Source organism: Mustela erminea, chromosome 6 (genome assembly GCF_009829155.1).
Source record: "Mustela erminea isolate mMusErm1 chromosome 6, mMusErm1.Pri, whole genome shotgun sequence".
Classification (NCBI taxonomy): Eukaryota; Metazoa; Chordata; class Mammalia; order Carnivora; family Mustelidae; genus Mustela; species Mustela erminea.
Window position 1 is genome coordinate 38,392,317 of NC_045619.1, and position 26,107 is coordinate 38,418,423.

The 26,107-nt window shown below is 36.6% G+C and overlaps 1 protein-coding gene across 1 annotated transcript in view; it reads right to left on the reverse strand.

Annotated features, from left to right (window-relative positions):
• Window positions 1–26,107, reverse strand: part of OTOGL (otogelin like) — a 130,330-nt gene that overhangs the window by 92,912 nt on the left and 11,311 nt on the right. Inside the window, exons 7-16 of the mRNA XM_032346910.1 lie at window positions 22,150–22,271; window positions 18,746–18,951; window positions 13,057–13,184; window positions 12,586–12,692; window positions 6,506–6,612; window positions 6,179–6,304; window positions 4,783–4,891; window positions 3,358–3,404; window positions 2,554–2,699; window positions 1,320–1,443 (exon numbers count right to left, since the gene is read on the reverse strand). Coding sequence (XP_032202801.1) covers window positions 1,320–1,443; window positions 2,554–2,699; window positions 3,358–3,404; window positions 4,783–4,891; window positions 6,179–6,304; window positions 6,506–6,612; window positions 12,586–12,692; window positions 13,057–13,184; window positions 18,746–18,951; window positions 22,150–22,271 — 1,222 coding nt within the window. The remainder of the gene's footprint in view (window positions 1–1,319; window positions 1,444–2,553; window positions 2,700–3,357; window positions 3,405–4,782; window positions 4,892–6,178; window positions 6,305–6,505; window positions 6,613–12,585; window positions 12,693–13,056; window positions 13,185–18,745; window positions 18,952–22,149; window positions 22,272–26,107) is intronic.

A 26,107-nucleotide genomic window follows, 5' to 3' on the forward strand; every position in this document is an offset into this window, starting at 1 on the left:
TCCTTTTTTTTTTTTTTTTTTTTTTTTTAACATCCTCCACAAACTGGTCATGATTCAATAAGGAAGTGGCACTTTCCTCAAAAATTCCTCATTCCCTTGAGTCTTTCAGCAAAAAGGGGAGCACAGGACTTGAGATGTATCATTTTATGACACCTTTAGGTGTCATAAATGTTCAGGTCTGAAGTGATGACTTTTGCTGGCACAGGAGTCGCTCTTGTATCCCTATCATAATTTCTGCCATCAGTCTGGTTGCCACACCCAAAAATCAGAGATTCATTCTTTGATCACTTTGTTTTCCATGTTACCCTTCCCCGACCAGTCGCCAGCTTCAGACCACTTTTTTTCCTAAGTAATTTTTCAGTCTGTCCTCTTTCTATCTCTCCTGTCCCTGCCGTACACCAATTCCTCCTCCTTCCCTGCCCTACTTCAGTATCATTGTAATACTCTCCAGGTTTCCTGCTAGCATCTCTTAAAGCCGTTTCCACATGGTTGCCATAATGGTCTACCAAAAAAAAAAAAAAAAAAAAAGATTGTATCAGTCTTCTCACTAACATTATATATTTGGTTGAACCATATGAGATTGTCATCTTTGTACAAAAAAAGGTCAAATAATGATAATTTCATATTCAATTTCATATCAAGTTCAACTTCCTTAGCATGACCATGTAATTCATAATACAAATTGGGACGTCTTTAGGAGTGAGGGTACTAACAATAACTATGCTGGAACACAGGCAGAAACAAGAAAACCGTAACGATGCCTGGCATATAAGGCTTTCTCCAGTCTTCATTCCACCTCCTATGTCTCTCTTCTCATGGCTAGACAATCTCCATGACCCTCTTCAGGTGCTAGTGGTCCCAAGCTAGTTATGATATACCCTAAACATACCATAGAGTTCTACACCTCCTTGCTTTGCACAAAACCCTTTCCCCACTTACTTCATCCTGATAATCCTCAGATTTGAATGCTGAACAAAACATCACCTCTTTCAGGAAACTTGCCTGACTATACCTGGACACTCCTGCCCAAGGTTGGGTAAGGTGCACTCACTTAGACCCCCAAAGTCCCTGTGCATATCTTTGAGTTTATCCTATTTTATGTAAGTGGCTCTTGGCTTGCATCTCTCCTCTTGCAAACTCCAGTCTACTTGAGTTGAACACTAGTTCCAACAACCATGGCCATCTCTGAGATGTCTAGCTGAGGACCTGGCAACACATAGGAGCTCAAATGTTAGGTTAATCAGCCGACGGGAGAAAACTTCATTTAGCTGGTTTTATTGTTGTTGTTAACATAGGGAAAGAACATCATAGCTTCTTACCATTCAGATTGAAGCCTTGGTTAGGACTGGTAAGGATCTGTCCTCCCCTACTTATGGTCACTTGTTTGTTAAAATCATCCTCCAGAATCAGAGTTATAGACTGAAGGCAGACCAAGCCAAGGTTCTGTGTAAAAAATCAAATCATCAGTTAAACAAATGAGAGGGAGATAGAGACACAGAAAGAGACCGTGATAGTAGGGGAGGGGAATAAGAAAAAGTAAGGGAGAGACAGGGGAGAAGAAAGGAGAAAGAAAGTGCACAGATGTAACCATTTCTGGCATGTAGAAGGCTTGAGTATAAGTAAGATCATAAAGTAATTACCACACAATCCATCTTCTATAACCCCATTCCTAATGAAATATGTATTTATGGAGTACCTTAAGTATACCATATTCATACCCATATTTTACATAGAACATTAAATAAAAATGTTCTCAACAAAGTGCCAATAATTAAGTTTTCCATAGTACATTGTTAAAGTACCATTCCAAACTCTTAAGTGGCATATTAGGCATAAAAAATTCAATCAGGAAAAGAACAAAGAGAATTAAGATTCTATGTAGAAAGCTTATTCAGACGCTGATGTATTGCAAAGGAAAAAAATCAAACTTTAAAAAGCAAATAAAGTAGCTCAGAATTTTTATTGGAAATAACCATTTCACACTGTGATAAAAGTAGAAAATTAAAGATTTCTGCAAAATTTTGACTATCAGACTTAAGAGAGGAAAACCTCTGTGTCTTTACAGATAACTGATGTGTTTATTTGAAGAGAAGCTGTAAAATAAATATTTCAGCATGCTAAGAAATTTATCCCATCTATTTAGAATTTACGAAGCCTATTCACTGTCAAGAATCACCTTTTTAAAATAGTAGTTTTTGAAATAACCAAAACCTTAGGTCCATTGTGCAATCATACATGAAATATGCCAAAAACTGTACATACAAATACCATTTCTTAAGAAATAAAATACAATTACATATATAATAATCTAAAACATGTATGTTTTCATATTTTAATATCAAATCAGGATACATCATATAATCAATAGTGAAACAGATTAATTATCAACATTTTTCTTTCTTTGTCAAATTGAGAATAATGATACATCTTAATAATTATTTTTGAAGAAAATAACTATTTATTCATATGATCCCTCTTCACCTAAAATGAAGCTTGAGTCCAAAACAAAACAAAATAAAGGACATTCCTCTGGCCATTTTGAGATGCTCCTACCTGTTCACAGTGAGCTTTCTGTAAAGTAATTGTGAATTTATCTTTTCCAGTTCCCTTCACAAGAATGTATTGGCACATTCCAATAAAAGAATAATGTCGACCATCAAACGTTGTAAAATGAGAATCACCCACAACGGAGCATTGAACTACCAAAAAAAAAAAAAATCATAAAAATAAGAAAAGACAAAAAGAATAAAGAGAGAGAGAAGGAGAAGGTGGAGAAAGAAATTGTTAAAAAGCAGTAAGCTGGGGCACCTGGGTGGCTCAGTGAGTTAAAGCCTCTGCCTTCAGCTCAGGTCATGGTCCCAGGGTCCTGGGATCAAGCCCAGCATCGGACTCTCTGCTGAGCAGGGAGCCTGCTTCCTCCTCTCTCTCTCTGCCTGCCTCTCTGCCTACTTGTGATCTCTGTCTATCAAATAAATAAATAAAATCTTTAAAAAAAAAAAAAGGCAGTAAGCTGACTTTGGGTAAATAATCATGTATTAAAAAGAACAGCTAAGGTATCTAAAATGTACTAGATTGATGAACTTACTAGGTTATGTTATTAAATTTAACTTAAAATTTATTGAATGACAGCTCTTCCATGTAATTTTTAGGTTCTGTAATTTATACTACTTCAATAAACTTTTACCAGTTTCCCACTCAAAGCCCTCTTTTATACAATTTTCCATTTATGCTCTGAATATCTGGATTTATTGATTGTTACATCTCTTGTTATATATGAGATGACCTCATGAAAATCATTGCTTCCTTCAATTTACAGAAAATTAGAATTTTTCTTTAAAAACATTTTAAAAGGTTTACCTGGACAGTCATGTTCAGTGCAGTTCCAAACACCACCAACACATACACTAAATGAAATTATAAGATTATTAATTACTTATATAGAGAAACTGTATTAGCGTTTGCATCAATGTACTGATTAATGTATCAAAACATACAATGTTTATAGGTTCATAATAATCTGACTTGAAAAATATATTGACAGAAGTTCAATTAACTGATAAATTTGGACTAGCCAGTACCTAATATTATTTATTGTGTGTCATATTTAAATCAGTAAAGATGATACAAAGGGAATACAGAATGGTCAGGAACAAAAGTCCTATGCAGAGAACTTCTGTTTTATGTCCTTCTCTCACAGCTTAGACTTAAAAAAGTCACACATGAAAAGTATTTACCTATCTTATTAGGGAAACATTCATAAACAGGTAATACATTATCTCATCTATTAGAAATTAAGAAAGTCTCTTTTGAGGATCATCAGACATTAAAGAGAAAAGATGTCCCCTTCTGTAAAATAAATTCTGCCTTCTGTCAGCAAAAAGAGTTTAAGGAGAGAAGGAGAGAAGCAGTATCTGACAGGCAGGAGCTTAAATGAGTGTCTAAGAACACGATTGGTTATCTACCTGCATGTCACTTATATTACACTGACAGCAACAGGAAAAAGGCCTGATGACATTTATACCTGTTTCTTTGGAAGACTTCCCTGGAGGGATTCAATGCTTTCCTAGAATAGTCTTAATTATCTGATGTAATAAGAAATTCTAAATGTATGTCACCATGGCCAAGGATTGGCAATACAGAGCATCACTTTTTCGAGTACCAAATAGAGAAGGCCAGGAGCACCATCAGAGTCTAATAGGAAAAGTATATCCAAAGTCCTAGTTATAAATGAAAAGAAAATGCGGGATGCCTGGGTGGCTCAGTTGGTTAAGCAGCTGCCTTCGGCTCAGGTCATGATCCCAGCGTCCTGTGATCGAGTCCCACATCGGGCTCCTTGCTCCGCAGGGAGCCTGCTTCTCCCTCTGACTCTGCCTTCCACTCTGTCTGCCTGTGCTCGCTCTCGCTCTCTCTCTCTCTGACAAATAAATAAGTAAATAATCTTTAAAAAAAAAGAAAAGAAAATGCAACAGACAGGCGTCTAACATGGCTATATGATTTGATGGAATTATGGCCAAAGGAAGGGAGACGAATTAGATTATAAAAGAAGTGGTAGATTTTCTACATTTTTTCCAACTTTTTTTTGAACTTGCTTTCATCTTTAAAATATGAAAATCTGTATGACCCCGTGCCTCACTCCTATACAGACTTTAATAAGATGCAAACCATGTCTTGGAATTTTTGGAAGAAAATCTGTAACAAGTATGCTTCTTGAAACATATATCATGGTAAAGATACCAACTAGCCAGGTGCACAGAAATTACTGGTTGCACATTAATCACATACCATTCAGTACATTCTTGTTCAATTTTTGAACCAACTGAGTAAGCTAATCCATGAAAACTACACGGGCAGTTTTCCAAGGAGATGCAAGTCCCATTGTCCATTATGAGGCCTATTTAAGAAAAATATGTATCAAATTCTTAAAAGAAATAACAAAAATGTGTATTTTTAACACAATAATTCAATCAACTTTTATTGAACACCTGTTTAGACCAGGTGTTGAAAATAAAATTTTATTATTTATTTATTTATTTGTTTATTTATTTATTTATTTATTTTACTTGTAAAGAGGTTACTGACAACCTGGTTCTAACTCAATCAGTAGCTATGTCCTAAGGGTCTATTTTGGTGATTTTCAACTTTTTTATCCCATGATTTGCCCTCAAAAACTCAAGTTTCGCTCTACAGAATAAAGGCAACTAGACAGTATTTCCTTGCTTTCGAGAGAAGGAGGAGGAAGGAGAGTGAACACATATTCTTGATTTAACTTTTGTTCATCTCAGAATGAGAGACTTCCACTACTGTCACACTGATACTAAAGAGCCAGGGAGTCATACTCAGGGACCAGGGCAGAGGACCAGCCTTTGCTGCCTCTCTCATGAGGAAAGATGGTTGAGCCAGAATGTAAGTCAACCATGTTACTGAGCACATGTTTCATTCGGCTGACCTTTTTTCAGAATAAGAATTCCTAGGTGAAGGAAGCATTGGCTTATATTTTGGCACATTGATTATTATTCTGGTTCAAACTCTTCATTGTATCATTGGTAACAAATAGCTCAGGCCTCGAGTTGGTCTAAAGATTATGCTTTGAGTAGAACTGACAGACCAAAGGACTGAGGTCAACAGATCTGATTCCAAGTAGTCCTTGCTCATGTTAAGTTAGGAAAAACACTTAACATCTCTGGGATTCTATTTTTTTTTTTAATCTGTAAAACTAAAAGGGTTTGAATAAATCCTCAGTGTTCTTGGTTAAGGGCTATCAGTATAGCAGTCATTCCTAATTTTAAATCTCACCTGTATCACTTGCTATGTTACTTCTAATTTCAAATATTAAAACTGCATCAGGACTAAAATTTTATACTGCCAGCATGCAAAGCTTTTTTTGAACTTACTTTTATCTTCAAAATATGAAAATATACAAATTATTAAATGTCCTTAAATATCCAAGAACAAAAGATTTGTCATGGCTAACTTTAGGACTTTGGATTGCAAATCTCTTGGGAAATGTACAAAGTAGAAAAGCATCCATCCTCCTAGTCACTTTGGGGCCAGATCCTACAAGGGGAGAAAATTGCAACAGCCCTAATGTCCTGAGACTGTAACATTATGATATGATTCTTAGATCACTGGATTCTGGATTCCCTGAGTACAGACATCATTTCTTGCATGAAGTGCTTACCATCCGCACAGTAACATCCATCAAGACAATGGAGATTGCTCCCGAGACACTGTTTCTCGAATGTGCAGGTTGGTGGGCAACAACTGATACAATCCCGATGGACGAAGCTATCATCACATTTATCAGCTAAAATGGGCAAACACAGGAGCTGTCAATCAAATATACTCACTTCTCTTTCCAAGAAAGTACAGTGTTTCAAAAAGTATCCGAGTTTACCACTGTTAGTGTGACAATGACAAATCCTGGCAAACCATTAGCGTTAAGTGCTAGGAAAAACCTGACATTAACAAAAATATACAGGGTTTAGGAAATTTAAAAAAAACCTACTACATGCTGGAAAGTCATCTCTCCAGTCTTGAATAGGGTAGCCAGCATGGGAACAGGCTCTGGCGTACTCAGTGGCTGCTCGGCAATAGGTTTCATCATCATCAGTTCTGGAGAGTGAAAAGACAGAACCACAGTCACACTGGAAATATTGGCAGAAACCAAGCCTTTGAGCTCCTGATCTCTAGAAATGCTTATTGCATGGTGAATATTCTAGTATAAACTGATGTCAGCATGTACATATCGTATACAATAATGCAGAAAACATATTAGCATGAGATCCCAGCTTAAAAGGGCCTGGGTAAATTGTCCTCATCAAACTATTTTAATAATTTGGCCACTTTTCTTTTGATTTAAAAGAGTACCTGTACCGAAAAAATTTCCTATTTCAATTATGACATTCTACCCTGAATCTTTGTATGTATTACTTTGCTCCCACAACAAGTATCCTAGACCTTATAAAATCCTATTAATTAATAGAAATAAATTTTTATTTATGTATTTACATCTATAAATATAAAATATATAAATATATATTATATAATTTATATTTACATATTTATATATACTAAATATATAAATATAAAACATATAAAAGCACCAAATATGATGTATATATCGAATTTGATGCATATATAAAAACATCAAACATGAAAATTATTTCTAAGATATGATGTTGTAAGTAGTATATATGCTGGAATAAAACTAGTACAAATAAAACAGCAGTTTTGAAAGATGGAATAAATAGCATTGAACTTAAGATTTAAAAGATTTTTATTCCTTTTTTGTTCTTTATTTTTAATTCTTTCAAGTTTAAGTTGCTAAAGCTAGTTACTTTTATAATATTTTCCAAGAGTAAATAATCCTTCATTGTTTTCTTATAATCACTCTAGAAGCCCCACGAACAAATATAAGTGGTCTGTCAATTCCCACAGCAGGTTAACACAACATCTATAAAATGAGCAGGGTTGGTAATAAGGGAGTAGACTTGTTTCTCAACCCAATTCAAATTCAAAATTGAATAGTTAAACATCTTACAAGATAATGACCTTAAGAATGTATTTTGTGAACCCTAGCATTTTCAGTATCTCTGTTGTAAAAGCCAAGCATCTCAAATTGCACTTCTCCTGTGCTACTGTAATTGGAGTCACGCAGCTTATTGAGTCCAATTAACTGAGTTTTAGAGGGAAAAAAAAGGGCAGAGCATATAAACTTCAGAAGCTCAGAAAATATTCTAAACCTCCAAACAAGAAAATTCTCTAAAAAAGTGGGTAGGCTAAAATTGTTGAATTCCTAGAAAGATAGGAAGTTTCTGATTTATGTTTAAAGATGTGTTTTATTTTCTATAATTAATAGAGGCTTTGACAGTTAACAAAGGGAACACTACATCAAAAACTAATGATGTAGGGGCGCCTGGATGGCTCAGTCCTTAAGCTTCTGCCTTGGCTCAGGTCATGATCCCGGGATCCTGGGATTGAGCCCGTGTAGGACTCCCGGCTCTGTGGGAAGCCTGTTCTCCTCTCCCACTCTCCCTGCTTGTGTTCCCTCTCTCGCCATGCCTCTCTCTGCCAAAATAAAATAAAATAAAATAAAGTCTTAAAAAAGAAGAAAAAGCTAATGATGAACTCTATGGTAACTAACATAAATAAATAAATAAATAACACTTAAAAAAAGAAGTGGGATTATAATATAGACATTTATCCAATAAAATTGTTTTGAAGAAAATGGGGAAAAAAAAGAAAGAGAATGTTAACAAAGTATCTGAATACTGGTTTCCCAGACCCTTGCAACTATTATTAAAATAGCTGCCATTTCTTAAGTATCTATGTTTACTCCAGGATCCACGCCAGGCCCGTGACATATGGCATCACGCGAAAATTCATAACTGGGCAAGAAAGAAATTATAACTCTAATTTACTGAGTGGAAAATGAGCTTATTTGCTCCATTTTGGATATTCACTTTAATAATGAAAATGAGCGTGACATAATAATTGTTTTAAATCAATTAACTTTGGAATGGCAAAGTGAGAAGCATTTCCTTGCTGCCAGGTTTACCAATGTTTGTTTCAAATTTTTATTTAAATTCTAGATGGTTAACATACAGTGTAAAATTGGTTTCAGGAGCGGAATTAAGGATATCATCATTTACATATAAAACTCAGAGCTCATTCCAACAAGTGCCCGTTCTTAGTGCCCATTGCCCATTCTTAATGCCCACCACCCATTTAGCCCATCCCCTACCCACCTCCCCTCCATAAGGAAAGGAAAAAAAAAAAAAAGAAAGGGAGACAAACCATAAGAGACTATTAAGTATAGAGAACAAACTGAGGGTAAGTTTATCATTCTTAAAACAGAAATAGGAGGGCATATGTTAAAAGATTGTTATTATATCATCCTCTCAATTCCAACTCAGATGTCATCTCCTTTGTGGAGCTGTGGTAGGCGTTTCCTGACAAAGCCAGGAATTCTCTCCTCCACAGCCACAGTACACCACATTTAGAACATGTGACCTGTTTCTCCCCCATTAGAATGCGAGTTCCTAGGACAGGGTCCATGTCTAAGCTGTTTCTGTTTCTCCAAGATGTGGCACGATGCTCAGCTCAGAATCGCTGCTGAGCAAATGTGTGTTGAATTGAATTCAAAATACTATAATAATGTAAGCAGGAAATTAATCTGTGTTCAGCAGATTCACAATTCTCTTCTCCTGATACAGGATCTTAGTGGTGTCATCCTGTAATATAAGAAATGAAGGGACGCCTGGGTGGCTGAGCAGAGAGCCTGCTTCTCTCCCTGCCTGTTCTCTCTTTCTGACAAATAAGTAAATAAGAAATGAAGAGAACTTCCTTTAGGGGAGAAGGGATGTAACGAAGACTAGTCCTCGGTGAAATATTGAGACACATAAAAGGCTAACTCTGGTAGCTTCTCACTTCTATTTAATAAAGGCCCACTCACTTGATTTATAACACAACATCTTTCTTTGGTATTGCGTGGCTGCTCTGCCCCCAAACCCAGCCTCTTCACCTCCAACACACCACTTAAGAAATCAGTTGATTTCCCTTTCTTCTGTCTTGTTGTTGGTGTATAGAAATGCAACTGATTCTGTACATTGATTTTATATCCTGCTACTTCACTGAATTCTTATATGAGTTTTAGGAGTTTGGGGGTGGAATCTTTTGGGTGTTCTTCATAAAGTATCATAGCATCTGCTAAGAACGAGAATTTGACTTCTTCTTTGCTGGTTTGGATGCTTTTTATTTCTTTTTGTTGTCTGATTGCTGAGGCTAGGACTTCCAGTGCTATGTGGAATAGCAGTGGTGACAGTGGACATCCCTGGCGTACCTGAGGGGAAAAGCTCTCAGTTTTTCCCCTATGAGAATGATACTCTCTGTGGGTCTTTCATAGATGGTTTTTATGATAAGGGGTCAATTCCATTTATAATTACATCCAAAACCATAAGATACCTAGAAATAAATATAACCAAAGAGGCAAAGAATCTATACTCAGAAAATTATAGAATACTCATGAAAGAAATTGAGGAAGAAACAAAGAAATGGAAAAACCTTCCATGCTCATGGATTGGAAGAAGAAATATTGTTAAAAAGTCTATGCTACCTAGAGCAATCTATACATTTAATGCAATCCCTATCAAAATACCATCAATTTTTTTCTCGGAAATAGAACAAATAATCCTAAAATTTCTATGGAACCAGAAAAGATCCCAAATAGCCAGAACAATGTTGAAAAAGAAAAACAAAGCAAGAGGCATCACAATGGTGGGCTTCAAGCTCTATTACAAAGCTGTCATCATCAAGACAGCATGGTACTGGCACAAAAACAGACACATAGATCAATGGAACAGAACAGAGAGCCCAGAAATATACCCTCAACTCTATGGTCAACTAATCTTCTACAAAGCAAGGAAGAATGTCCAATGGGGGGACGCCTGGGTGGCTCAGTTGGTTAAGCAGCTGCCTTCGGCTCAGGTCATGATCCCAGCGTCCTGGGATCAAGTCCCACATCGGGCTCCTTGCTCCACAGGGAGCCTGCTTCTCCCTCTGCCTCTGCCTGTCATTCTGTCTGCCTGTGCTCTCTCTCTCTCTCTGATAAATAAATAAAATCTTTAAAAAAAAAAAAAAAAGAATGTCCAATGGGAATAAGACAGTCTCTTCAACAAATGGTGTTGGGAAAATTGGACAGCCAATTGCAGAACAATGAAACTGGACTATATCCTTACACCACACACAAAAATAGACTCAAAATGGATGAAAGACCTCAATGAGAGATAGGAATCCATCAAAATCCTTGAGGAGAACACAGGTAGCAACCTCTTCAACCTCAGCTGCAGCAACTTCCTCCTAGGAACATCACCAAAGGCAAGGGAAACAAGGGCAAAAATGAACTATTGGGACTTCATCAAGATCAAAAGCTTTTGCACAGCAAAGGAAACAGTCAAGAAAACCAAAAGACAACTGACAGAATGGAAGAAGATATTCACAAATGAAATATCAGATAAAGGGCTGGTATCCAAAATCTATAAAGAACTTATCAAACTCAACACCCAAAGAACAAATAATCCAATCAAGAAAAGGACAGAAGACATGAACAGACATTTCTGGAAAGGAGACAACCAAATGGCCAATAGACACATGAAGAAATATACTCAACATCACTTGGCATCAGGGAAATACAGATCAAAACCACAATGAGATACCACCTCACACAAGTCAGAATGGCTAAAATTAACAAGTCAGGAAATGACAGATGCATGAATAGATGTGCAGAAAGGGGAACCCTCTTACACTGTTGGTGGGAATGCAAGCTGGTGCAGCCACTCTGGAAGACAGCATAGAGGTTCCTCATAAAGTTGAAAATAGAGTCACCCTATGACCCAGCAATCTCACTACTGTGTATTTACCCAAAAGTTACAAATGTAGTGATCCAAAGGGGCATGTGCATACCAATGTTTATAGCAGTAATGTCCACAATAGTCAAACTATGGAAAGAGCCTAGATATCCATTGACAGATGAATGGATCAAGAAGATGTAGTATATATACATATATATGTGTGTATATATACATATATATATATATATATGAGATAACTATCGATAACTATGCAGCCATCAAAAGAAATGAAATCTTGCCATTTATGCTGAGCAAAATAAACCAATCAGAGAAAGACAATTATATGATCTGATATGAGGAATTTGAGAGGCAGGGTGAGGGGTTGTTGGGGGGTAGGGAGGGAAAAAATGAAACAAGATGGGATCAGGAGGGAGACAAACCATTAGAGACTCTTAATATCATGAAACAAACTGAGGATTGCTGGGGGATGGGAGGATAAGGATAGGGTGGTGGGTTATGGACACGGGGGAGGGTATGTGCTATGGTGAGTGCTGTGAAGTGTGTAAGCCTGATGATTCACAGACTTGTACCCCTGGGGCAAATAATATATTATAGTAGTTAGAGTTAGACTTAAAAGGCATATAAAAAACATATATATCGGGCGCCCATGGCTCAGTGGGTTAAGCCTCTGCCTTCAGCTCAGGTCATGATCTCAGGGTCCTGGGATCGAGTCCCACATTGGGCTCCCTGCTCGGCAGGGAGCCTGCTTCCTCCTCTCTCTCTCTCTCTGCTTGCCTCTCTGCCTACTTGTGATCTCTCTCTGTCAAATAAATAAATAAAATCTTTTTTTTTAAAAAGAATTGTCTAAAAAAATACATATATATCATAAATTCTTTTACTATTTTGATAACTCTATTTCAATATAGTTTTTTTGTGTGTCTGATTTTGTGCATTTCAAAACATTATTTTGAAAGAATTTATTGACATCTCTAAACTCCCATAAGGCAACAGTGGAACAAACCATTTAAGAATTGCTGTGTTCTGTTCATGCTGCTTCTATAAACCACTTAGTCTGTACTTATTATCCAGCAAGCTTTTAACAGTTGTTAGTATGGTTTATGTTTTACATTTCCATTATACTTTGTGAACTGCTGAGAGGGCTACGTTAGAGAAGTGGTGTTTGCTCTTCTTTTTGGACAAAGAGAATTCAATTACAAATACTAATTATTTCACTTACTTGCAAAGATCATTAACACAGCTGGCAATATACAGATACGGATCAATATACTCATGGCAGCTCAGAAATGGGAACTGCAACAAAATCTGACACTTGAAGAAGATGGCCTGTGTGGAAGAGGATGGCAGTCAGCAGAACATATTTAATGATACAAGTGTCCTCTCATTTTTTCTACTGATCTATTGGCAGGGTCTTCCCTTCTTACCAGAAAAGGGAAGGTGATTTATCCTTATCGGTTTTAACCACCATTTTTCTAACTACATATTTGCACAAAGAGTACTGCTCTCATGAAACTCATTACGTTCACAATGTCTGAACTATCTTCAAGTTATTCCTGTTGCAGTTACATTACCTGAATTTTACCGGGTTTAATTATGTCCTGTTTGCACCAAAACTGCTTAATATTCAATATGCAAATACAGTGTATATGTATGATATCCAACAAGCCCAGGATTGCCACATCAAATTTACCTCAAATGCTGGCATTCCGCTGGAGCATGGATTTGGAAAGTCTGAAGGCATCGGTACACATTTGGTGTCATCAGGAATTTGCACCGACCAGCTATTTGCAAACATAGCAATGTCTTCTGTATAGTCCTCTATTTCACACACACATACACAAAATATATATGTGTGTATTAGCATCACTTTACACAAATACAGTTCATCAACATATACTTCTTGGCCAAAAAGTTAAGTTCAATACCTTTATAAATACCAATGATTGTCAGTGATATCAGACTACACCATTACTTCAGTATAAAAACACCGCATTGAACAAAGTGTAAGTACCAAACAAAAGTTCATGTCATTGAAGGGAAAAAGCAAACATCACTGAAGCAACATAAAGAGGCACTGAAAGTGAATGGTACAACATACACATTAGTAAAGCTCTCATTAGCCTAAGCGTGTTGTAGAGAGGAGGAAATACACCTAAAACCAAGAGACGTTAAGTAAAAGTTTGGTATGAAATTTTTCTGACAGCCCTTTCATTATATTTAAGATTAGTCAGAACCTTGCTAAAATCAAGTTTCCATTTTTGAGGTACACCACAATAAAATATATATATATATATATATATATATATATATATATATATATATATATATATATATAGTGAAGATTTCAGAAGACAGCCACAAAAACAATGAAAGACTGGAGAAGACACTCCGAGAAGACCAAGAAGTAAATCCATTTCATCTGAATATGATCAACAGTGTTTCTAAACATGCTCAAGACAGTTAAAGAAGCACAATATTATCCTAGTGCTGTGCAGAGGCAAGATTCAGGAGCTAATATACAGGCAGTGGCAGACAGATGGTTGGTGGTGAGCTTTCTGGGCAATCTGTTTCAGATCAAGTTTCAATCATGTTAGCACCTGGCCTGACAACAAGTTAAGGGCCTTGTGTGAAAATTAATCCTGCTCCCCCATTCAGCCAAAGGTTGAATCTAGGGGCGCCTGGGTGGCTCAGTGGGTTCAAGCCTCTGCCTTCGGCTCAGGTCATGGTCCCAGGGTCCTGGGATCGAGCCCCACATCGGGCTCTCAGCTGAGCAGGGAACCTGCTCCCTCCTCACACTCTGCCTGCTTCTCTGCCTACTTGTAATCTCTGTCTGTCAAATAAATAAATAAAATCTTTAAAAAAAAACCAATCTTTAACCCACTGAGCCACCCAGGCGCCCCAATAAATAAAATCTTTTAAAAAAAAAAAAAGGTTGAATCTAAAATCTCAGAGATGTAGCAGAACCAACAAGGCAACATCTCAAAGTTGCACGGAAGAGAACCGTGAGAAGTGAACTATAGGTTTCTCACCACTTAGATTTATGCAGTCTGCCACGGACAACAAGCTTCTGCACCACTAGAATAAGAATTCTCAAGCCAAACGTTTGACCACTCTGCATCTTCAGAATAGAAACATGCCTGCTGGTTAACAACAACTGCTGGGGAGAATGTGGGAGTTCATCTACAAGAATGCTTCACTCTCTTAGCATAAGATCCCAAACTTTCCTCTGGCTGGAAGACTTTTTCCGATCTGGTCCCTGCACTGCCCTGACTTCCCATCTCCTTTGCCCACCCCACTCCCATGCACCGCTCCCTCTCTTATCCCTGCTGAGTCTACGCTGGTCATACTGGCCTTATACTGTTCTCCACTCTAGCTCATTCCCACCCTGCTCTTGCTTTTGCTCCCCATTCTTCAAAATTCCCTCTATTCTCTCAGCTAGGTGTCTGTTTAATATGACCTCCTCAGAGCTGTCTTCTTGGTCACATGATCTGAACTACCACCAGATACTCTTCTATCGCTCTTAATCTCCTTTTCCAAATTCTTTTTTTCATAGCTGCTATTGCTTACCAAAGTTATATGTTAATTTTTCTCTATTTCTTTTGTCTTCTTCTACATATAGGGCAATGGTTTGTCAAAGCTGCCCCTATTGCTTCTCCCTAGTTTAGTATCTGGCATGTAGTAGGGGTTCAAAATACATTTGCCAAATAAGTGAATGAATAAATAAAGGGGGGAGTGCAACACTTAAATAGATTATTAGAATCCTAAAGCTTTCCAGTTTATCCAGCTCACCTCATCGTCTCTGATATAGCTGGAAATGTTCCACTGAACAAAGCATCAGCCTGGTCCAATATACTCTTTTTTTTAAAGGTGTATTTATTTATTTGAGAAAGACAGAGAGAGAGAGGGAGCTCCTGTGGGGGAGGGGTGGCAAAGGGAGAGGGAGAGAGAATCTCCACCTTATTTCCCACTGATTACTGAGCTCCAGGCTGTGCTAGATCTCTGAGCTCATGACCTGAGCTGAAATTAAGAGTTGGATGCTTAATCAACTGAGCCGCCCAGGTACCCCTAATATACTTTTTTTTTTTTTAAAAAGGGGAAATCTGATGTTATTTTTTTAAAAAGAGGGAGCCTATGTTCATGCTCATGAGAGAGAGCTGGAAGGGGAGAGAGAGAGAATCCCAAGCAGCCTCCCTGTTGAGTGGGGAGCTGACATGGGGCTGGATCTCACAACCCAGAGATCATGACCTGAGCAGAAACCAAGAGTCAGATGCTCAACCAACTGAGACACCTGAGCAGAAACCAAGAGTCAGAAGCTCAACCAACTGAGACACCCAGGCGCCCCCAATGTTACTTTTAAGTAAATCTATAGTCACATTTCATTTCAAAACATCTTTTTTGAAGAGTCTGTAGGACTGAAAATACTACCTGAAGGCCCACTGATTTCAATATCTATGCACAAATTTTAATGTAACTAAACAACCTGGACAGCCCCTTAGAGTTCACTTTAATTCCAGTTTATAGCTACATATTTATCTATTTTTATGACATCATAATAATAAAAGTCCCAAAAGCTGGCTATAATGAGACCTTAAATCTATATCGATTGGTTGTCTGGAAGACTGCAAAACTAAATTTAAAATGTTTCACATAATATATGCTACAAGTAAAGTGATTTCTTGTGCATACTGGAATGCTTTCTAAGAGTGAAAATGATGCATTATTAATTACTATGTTGGGAAAAACAAGAGTAAGCCAGGGCATCTATTTTGATGTGTAGCTAGCTATAAACATGAATTATGGAACCAGAAGCTCATTGAGACAATCAATTAAAATATTTCTATATCCACGGAAATTCTGAAAAGCCTCATTTCTTTGTGAAGTCATCCCTGAAGAATAGAAATGCAGGGAGAAATACAATTTTAATCACTGTTAAGAAACTGTGCGTTCAATGGCTTTCAATCAAACTACCTCAGTGCCTCTGAAGTTTTATCTAATCAGCAAAGAACAGGCTGAGTTTCAAAAAATGCTAGGTAATACGGCTAAAGCTAAAGGTAATACGGCTCAACTGTAGACATGTTCTTGCATTATTAGAATAGGAGAAAATTGGAGGGCAAGTTCCAGTCACATCCTTACAAGTTATTGGTTTATTATTATTATTATTATTACTCTGCTTCACACTGTGCACCAAATTAAACTATGAAAAATCTGAACTCTCTCTTCAGGCTCTTCCTACCAACTTTCCAGGGTCCTTCTTGCCTTCTGCCAAGTCAATCGTAATTCAGTCCACTCGCCGCCTGCTGGTCCTCTGCCACCCAGAATCTGCTAACACTCTTCCGCATGCCGCCCAGGCATCTCACCATTTTATGTTCCAGATTATCAAAGCCTGTCTGACCCTCAGCTCAAATCCTTACCTGAGTCCCTCTTCCTCTAGCAAGAGCAGATGCTTTGTTCTAGCCTCACCTCTGTACCATATTCCCCAGACAACCCGGGAGGAAGTTGCCCGCAACAGCCTTTTCTAACTCTTAACACTGAGAACTGAATTGAGTATTATTTTCTTCATGAAGCTTTGACACCAAAGAAAAAGAAATCAATAACAACCATCTGATTGATCTGCCTGAGTCCAAAACCCTACTTCCTAATAGAGTCTCAAGACTCCAAGTTTGTGAATTCTGTCATTCTCAATATCCAGATGAAAACACTAGTTCATGATGATCTCAATACTGTACATCCGTGTGGTGCTCACAGACTTTTGAACACTTTCACTTACGTTTTCTCATTTGATGCTCAAAGGTTAGGAAGCTCCCAGGGTCTTTACTATTATCTTCATTTTATATAGGAGAAAAATCGACAGCTTGGAACCCTGTTCTGTACTCTCAGTGCTAGTAAACTAATCCTGATGATGCATTATCCATCTTGGGTAAAATGTTTGCATTTTAACAAGAGCCTCTTAAAACAATGTCTTTAATCAAATGTTTTCCTATTAGCTCCATTCTAGGCTACTTGAGAACACCTGGAGATGATTATAAATTAGCTAAAATGTATTCAGTATTAATTATGTGCCAGACACTGGATTACATATTGTACATGGATTATCTCAATTAATCCTTGCAACTCCACGCTATTATTAAGTCATTAAACTAAGAAAGTTTAATATGTGGCAAAGAAGGATTTGAACCCCACAATCTGACTCCAGAACCCACCCTCTAAGTAGGATTTTCACTGTCTCTAAAAACACATGGGCTGACACTTCTCTGTGAATTGTATACTATAAAACATACATATGACATAGCATTTTTACAGGTTAAGTCAGTTTCTCACACATTCATCTAAGCATGGGATTGGAAGTCAGTAAGGTCTGTAATCCAACCCTGATAATACCATTTACAAGCTGTGTTGTGTTGGGCACATCCCCTTGAGTCCTCATTGTACAATTAAGAAAATGCCAGCAACCTTACAGGATGATGTAAGTGTTGGGAATAATATAGCTACATGTTCATATTAACTGTTACTATAAATAGTATCAAGGTATATTGTTATTATTACTGACAACACTATGAACTCAGAATAATTATATCTCTATTTTACAGCTGAAAATAACTGAACATCAGAGAGATTAAATGAGTTCCCTCAAGTTACACAACATGTAAGTGTTGGAGGAAGATTCACAGTCTAAAGTGCTGATATTAAGAACAGTATTCTTTATCAGACCTTGAAATGTTGACCTAACTTGTAACTGTGTCCTGTGATTCTTATTGTTTCCATTCCACACTAGTATCTAAATTGAAAGAGAACCCATTTTTAATGGCACACTGAGATTAGTTTCATGACTTAGTATAAGTAGATAAATGATGGTATGTACATCATTATACATGATAAAAAAAAAACTTTCCAAGTTTTCATTCAGCTTTTATAAGTTCTGTTCACATTATTATCTTTACAAAATCATTATTTGGCAGTCAATGAATTCATTCCTATGAAGACTAGATGCAAAATATCTTTTGTCCAAAAGTAGATAAGTTTGTTTCAAATGGGTTTGAATCACTAAAAGATAAGCCCAGACAAGGGAGGAGTCTGTTTTGTTCACTGATGTATCCCCAAGCTCCTACAACAGGGTCAGACACAAAGTCAATGTTTATTTAATATTTGTTACATGAGTAAGACTTGTATCTTAATTTAGTAAATGTAAACTAGCTTATGGTTTTTGAAAATGACACAAACATGTTTCTATTCAATCTTCACTTAAAATCACTGTAGCAGGCAAGTGCTAGCTTCTAATTTTACCCAACCTGGGATAAGTTGCACTCTTCTGGATACAAATAGCTTGATCAGTGAGTGAAGAGGACCACAGAAGTACCACACATTTCTTCCACTGCACTTACCTTGTTGAATGATAAAATCATCAGATTGAATGTCATTGTAGTTTCCACATAAACCACACGATTTCCCTTTATGCTCCTGAGACAGTTTGAGGTAAATTCCAGATATTCCATCCCAAGCCAATGAAAAACCAAAGGTTGTTTTCACCAAAATGTAGTCAGCTAGTTTCTCAATGAAAACCTGCCCAACAGTCTGAGGCAACGTTAAACTTGAAAAATAGAATAAAGGCAATTTAAGAGTTATGATGACGAATTCATTACACATGATAAATTTCTTTCTTCAAGTGACTGAGAAGTAAATAAAATATCATTATTATTCAAAATTACTGAATGAACTATGCAGCTAGATTTCCCAAGCAGCCATTACAGAGGAAATCTCAACATTTTGGAAAAATTCAATATCGAAATAAAAAGACAACCAAAATTGGTACCTGTTTTCCCCACTGGTAAAGATTTTCTGCATATAATTGGATGTTTTATTCAACTGACAAAAAAATACATTGCTGCTAAATATCAATAATTTTATAAAACTGGAAAATAACCGTGTCTATTTAGAATAATGAGAGCTTAAATGTATTTATTTTTAGCTAGCGAGTACAAGATAATATAAAAATGCTGGACAACAATTTTGAAGTAAGGAGAAACAATGGTGCAAATAGGTAAAAACACTGAGTTCAGACTTTGTCTAATTTTGTTTTAAACTTGCCTGTAAGGAAATAGGAGCTTCTATCTCCAAAATGTCACCATGGCAGAAGTCATTGTTTTCCAAAAGAAAAACATCTGGGCATGATTAATTAGAATTTATATTTTTAATGCTTCAAAGTACATTATTAGGAACATAAAATACTTTGTTCTACAGTATTACATAGGGGTAATAGTCAAATTTTTTTAATTGGATGTAATTAAGCCTATTTAAATAACAGTCACATTGAATATTTAAATTCCTGTTCCAATGTCCAGTCCTTCCACTTTTCACAAAGAAAGGAAGTGGGAAAAATGAGAGACTTGAAGAAAACTAAGCAACTGGACATTTTAAAAGTAAATCACCTAAAATGCTTTTGAAAAGTCACTGATCTCCTTCCATCCATGAAAATTACAGAAAAGAGGAGGCACTAAGAATTAAGAAAATGGAAGGAAAAAATCATTTTTATTAAAATAGCCATGCTAAGTGAAACTTAAAAACTATGAGTGAGGAGGGAGGTTAGTTAGTATGTTCATACATTAAACACTTCAAATTAGTGAGTTCCTTTCAGAAAGAGTATGCTCCATGGAATAAAAATTACAAAATCAAACTTACTCATTAACAAAATGGTAATTCCCAAAGAAACAATTCAAAATATCTGCAACCACTTGCATAGAGCTGGTTGCAAATCACTTTTTTATGCAGAATTAGTTGTAAGAATAAAAAAATAACTAAACTTTACCCTGAAGGACAAATATGACTGCAGCTATTACCGTAACTTATTCTTATTATATATAAAAATTATAAGCATGAGAAATTCCTATTAAATTCACAGTAAAAGACTATATGAGTAATGTCATTTAAATTTGTAAGTTTATAAAAGCTATGCTTGAAAAAAGTAAATCACGTTTTATAAAGATATTTCTTTGCTACAGAATGTTAAGTGTATGGAGATACAGTTGTTCTGCTGTGGATATTTTTTGTTTTGGTCATTTATCATTTGATTCTTTCACAGCAAATTTGATGAAATACACAATTTTTGAAACTAGAAGATGCCTAACTATGATTATCCAGCTGTGTATGACATAAAAAGATGCTAGTAGAGATGGGGGATAATAGTAAAAATTACATTATCTACCAGAAATTTAGGAAAAACTCCTTGTAACCTAGTCAGGAAACATTCACAATGCAAACTAAAATGAATGTACAAATTAATGTTGAAAATTATTCATGGAGTCACATGTACCAAAACCCTTCATTTCACAGGCGAAAGAACCAAAGTCTAGAGAGGTAAGATGCAATTTGCAGAGACTTGCACTTTTGATTTGATTTGATTTTGGCAAATATTTCTCTAACACCTGCTTTGAATTAGGCCCTAGGCCAGGTGCAGTATTAGTATAAGCAACTTAGCTGAATAATAAGAAAACCATCTTTCTTCCATCATACAAATCATACAAATGGAATCTCTCATACAAATGGAAATCCTCGAAGAAATATTTTCTGTGAGATTTAACAAAGAGTTAGTATCCCTGAAAATCTACTTGAAAGGTATTTTTTTTGAAATGTATTTTTGTTTTATAAGACATAATAATTTTTTTTAAAGAGCTCATTGTGTTACCCCAAATCCCATATAAGGAATTCTAAATTACTATTTAAATTCAGCTCCAAAAAATACATATGCAGTTGCATTATTATCCCATTCAAAAGGCACAGGTTTCTTTTCTAAGAAAATGAGAAGTACAGAACCCAAATGATCAAGAAAAGAAGCCTGAGAGAGGTGAGAGACTGTTTGGGGTCCCCTGACTGTGACAAAGCCTAGGTCAGTGCTTGGCTGCCTGGTGCTTCATCCAAAACCCTTCATGCTATCGCCTGCTGCCTCTTGAGGAGTCCAAACTGAGACAAAAGTACACAGGTTTGTAAGACTGGCAAGAATCCCCAGGGTTCAAATGAATTCTAAATGACAGAATTGTTCCATCCCACATTTTACTTTTTCTGGCATAGCTCAGCCAAGAAATCTTAAAATTGACTAATTCTATATTTATTTAGATTAGAAGGTGGTTTATTCCACAGTATTCCAACCTTACATATGGAAAACCTCTCTTCAAACATTAATAAACACCCCTTTCGCCCAAACTCTCAGACCTTATTCTTGGTAGCTAGGAAGGCAAAACTGGGCCTTTCTCTGATCTATTCAAGAAGGCCAGTTACTTATTGGCTCTGAATCTTGGTCAGAATACTAGCGGAAAGTCTCGAGTGACACCCAAGCCTCATTCGTACGCATTTGGAAAAGACTTCCACAGGTTTAGTTATACTTTAAGTAACTGCGAAGGAAGAAAGGAAGGGGGGAGGGGAGCGGAAGTGGGGAGGGAGGAAGAAAGAGGGGAGAAAGGGAAGATGCAAGAAAGAGAGAAAGAAAGAAGAGAAGATTTAAGAAAGAAGGCAAGTATAATTGAAGAGCTGAACTATGAAGATTTCTCCTGAATCTCTTTTATAATCTCATCTGTACCTGTGCAAACCTAAGTGTATCCTACACAAACATTAGGGAGGTAAAACTGGTTAGGTTGTGGTCACCTGACTGGCCTCAGAGCTTGCTGAATTTTAAGGTCTGTATGCTATAACTTTAAGGTTATTGGTTGACAGAAATCCTTTCTTCCACTCCCCATAATTCAATTTCAAACGTGACATGTTCGGTGTTATTTTCATTATATCATTGATCATATCTTACCTGATTCCATCCTTTTTTATTTCATGCCCATAAATACGAATTTCCTCTTGGTCTGAAAAGAACAAGCTGATTGACCGGTAACAGGAATACACTGAACCATAGCACTTAGGGCTATTATGAACCTTGAAGGGGCGAAAAAATAGAAAGTGTTGGAACCAATAAGATATGTAGGCCTTCATTTGAGTTCCCAGAGTCACAATGTCTGTTTACAGTTCTACAGCACTGTTAGACTAATGCCACTTTACAAAATTACAAACATTTAGGATTTTCAAGAGGGAAAAAAAAAAGATTTATCAAAGAAATTGGACAACAAAATCAACTTTTTAGAGTACAAGATAATTCAACATTTTTTAAAAGATTTTACTTATTTATTTGACAGAGATCACAAGTAGGCAGAGAGACAGGTAGGCAGAGAGAGAGGAGGAAGCAGGCTTCCCGCTGAGCAGAAAGTCCGATGTGGGGCTCGATGCCAGGACCCTGGAACCAGGACCTGAGCCGAAGGCAGAGGCTTTAACCCACTGAGCCACCCAGGCACCCCTCAGCATATTTTTTAAATAAGCTGAATCTTTGCATGTTGAGACTCAACATTCTTTTTTTCTCTTTCAAGGTTTTATTTAAATTCAAGTTAGTTCACACACAGTATAGTATTGGTTTCTGAGGTAGAATTTAGTGATTCATCAGTTGCATACAACACCCGGTGCTCATGACTTCAAGTGCCCTCCTTAATGTTCATTACCCAATTACCCCACCCCCACCCACCCCCCCTCCAACAACCCTCAGTTTGTTCCCTATAGTTAAGAGTCTCTTATGGTTTGCCTCCTTCTCTGTCTTAATCTTATTCTATTTTTCTTTCCCTTCTTCTATGGTCATCTGTTTTGTTTCTTAAATTCCACATATGAGTGAAATCATACGGTATATGTCTTTCTCTGACTGACTTATTATTTTAAAGACACCTGGTATGCACTAGAAAAAAACTAATTCTGACAGGAAGACAGTCGAGCACCACAAAGAAACACATTTGTAGTTTTCATGTCCATGTCACGTTAGAGACTCATGAAATGGAGCTCTATACAATGCAATACCTAGAGGTCGCAGAAGTGACTTAACAACCTCACTAAAAATAAAATTGCTCTAAAAATAAAAGAATATTTTAGGAAAGACAAAGTTTACTTCTCAAAATTTGATGGGAAATTTAGTTGAGGGGAAGAAAGAAAGAGAAAAGGAAGGAAAGGGAAGAAAGAAGGAAGGAAGGAAGAAGGGAGGGAGGAAGAGAAAAAGAGAAAGAGAATAAAGACAACAAGAAGAGAAGAAAGGAGAAGACTGAAAGATTACCTTACTCTATTCCAAAGTTAATTTCAAGGGTTCAAAAAGTAAAGTATAAATATCTGACCACAGTGAGAAGAAATTTATGGAGCTAAAGAGTTTGAAGAAAAAAAATTAGTGATTAAGAGTATAAAAGTGTCGCAAACAAAAAAAAGGGGATAATTGTATAGATAATAACTCTATACAAATGTACAAAGAGGAGAAACAAAATCATAATAAACTACTGGGCTCAGGTCTAAATAATATTTCTATGAATTCATATATACATACATATATGTGTAATATGTAAATCACAATAATAAACCACATATCATTTAACATGAGATGACAATACAACTCTGTAAAGAGGAGGGAAGGAGAGAGAGAGAGAGAGTGTGTGTGTGTGTGTGTGTGTGTGTGTGTGTGTGTTAGGGGCAGGAAGGGTGACATAACAAAGATGATTCCATTTTCTGTAGTAGGAAATGACTAAGGCTTAACTTGAAAGATAAATAAATAATAACATATTTGGGCATGTAATGTAAAAGCCAGAAGAAATAGCTTAAGGAGTTGAAGCAATTGCCTTTGGGAGACAGATTTTAGCTAAGGTTGGGAGTGAAAGCAAGCAGGGGCTACATTTTTGCTTCACATGCCTTAGATAAGTTTTTAAAACTATGTACAGGTATTATTTTCATAAAAGTAAAATTAAATTGAAAAAGAAAATGATCAGGAATAGAAAAGGATATATGCCGAAAGATGTTGATCAATGTATGCATTAAAAGACTGAAAAGGGGCACCTGGGTGGCTCAGTGGGTTAAAGCCTCTGCCTTCGGCTCAGGTCATGATCCCAGGGTCCTGGGATTGAGCCCTGCATTGGGCTTTCTGCTTAGCAGGGAGCCTGCTTCCTCCCCCTTCTCTCTCTGCCTGCCTCTCTGCCTACTTGTGATCTCTCTCTCTTTCAAATAAATAAATAAAATCTTTAAAAAAAAAAAGACTGAAAATATTTTTTAAAATCTAAATTTCCAAAACAGGGCTTAAGTAAAGATTTTGAATATTCCATAAATTGGAACAAAGATAGCTAATAAAATTTTGGTTTTTCAAGAATATTTGACATGGAAGAAAGTTCTTAACATAATTACCGGGTGAAAATCTCAGACAGAAAATTATACATAGTCGGATTTCAAGATTATAAATGTGTTTAAAATTCAGAGAAAAAAAGAGTAGAAGAAAATATGTGAAGCCATTAGCAGTGCTAACTCTATTTTTAAATTTTTATTTAAATTCTAGTTAGTTAACATACATGGAAGTATTGGTTCTAGGAGTAGAATTTAGTGATTCTTCACTTACATACAACACTCAGTGCTCATCAACCCTCTAGCCATCCCCCACCCTCCTCTAACAATCCTCAGTCTGTTCTCTAACCTTAAGAGTCTATTATGATTTGCCTCCCTCGCTCTCTTTTTCCCCCTCCCACATGTTCATCTGTTTGTTTCTCAAATTCCACATATGAGTGGAATCATGTGGTATCTGTCTTTCTCTAACTGACTGACTTTGCTTAGCATATTACTCTTTATCTTCACCCATGTCATTGCAAATGGCAAGATTTCATTCTTTCCAATGGCTGAGTGATATCCTGGAAAATATATGGAGGGTCCCCAAAAAGTTAAAAATAGAACTATCCTATGACCCAGTAATTGCACTATTAGGTATTTACCCAAAGAATACAAAAATACAAATTCGAAGGGATCCATGCAGCCTGATGTTTATAGCATTTATTATCTACATGAGCCGAAGGATGGAGAGAGCCCAAATGGCCATCGGCTGCAGTCTATATTGCAGTAGTTCAAACACTATTTTTATAGACTTCTCTGAAATTTTTAAATTTTCTATAAGAAAAGCGAACTATTTCAAGAAGTATAAAAGACACACGATAATTTTCTTGTAAAAGATTAGACTAACTTTTGAGTAAAACCACTTACATGTCATCCTATAACTTGTAGCTTGTTAAGAGGTTTAAATTTATCAAAGGTGAGAACAGGGACACCTGGAAAGCTCAGTCGGTTAAGTATCTGCCTTAGGCACAGGTCATGATCTCAGGGTCCTGGGATCAAGCCCCACATTGGCACCCTGCTTAGCAGGGGGTCTACTTTCCCTTCTCTCTGCCCCCTCCCCAACTTGTGTTCTCTCTCTCTCAAATAAATAAATAAAATCGAAAGAAGGAAAGAAAGAAAGAAAGAAAGAAAGAAAGAAAGAAAGAAAGAAAGAAAGAAAGAAAGAAAGAAGGAGAAAGGTGGATGAACTATTTCCATAATCAGGGGAAAGATGACATTTAAAATGAATGGATTTGTTGCCTAGAAAGAAAATTCCACCAGCTAAAACAGAGCCAAGTAGAAACAAAATTAGCTCTGGGAGCACAGTTCAGCATTGTGTGCTATTATCAAAGGATAGATTATCTAGTTGACACTTTATTCTTCAGAAGGGTGAGACCCTGGACAAGAACATTTCAATGAGGGAGTCAGAAGGTGTTAGAGTGATAAACCCAGTGAGAGAGTGGAGGAGAAACAGACAATAAGTGGCTGAAAACAGGAGCCCTGTAAATACTGAAGATGCTTGCCACTGACTTCCCTATCTAAAGACACAAAGGATTTTTTTATCTTTA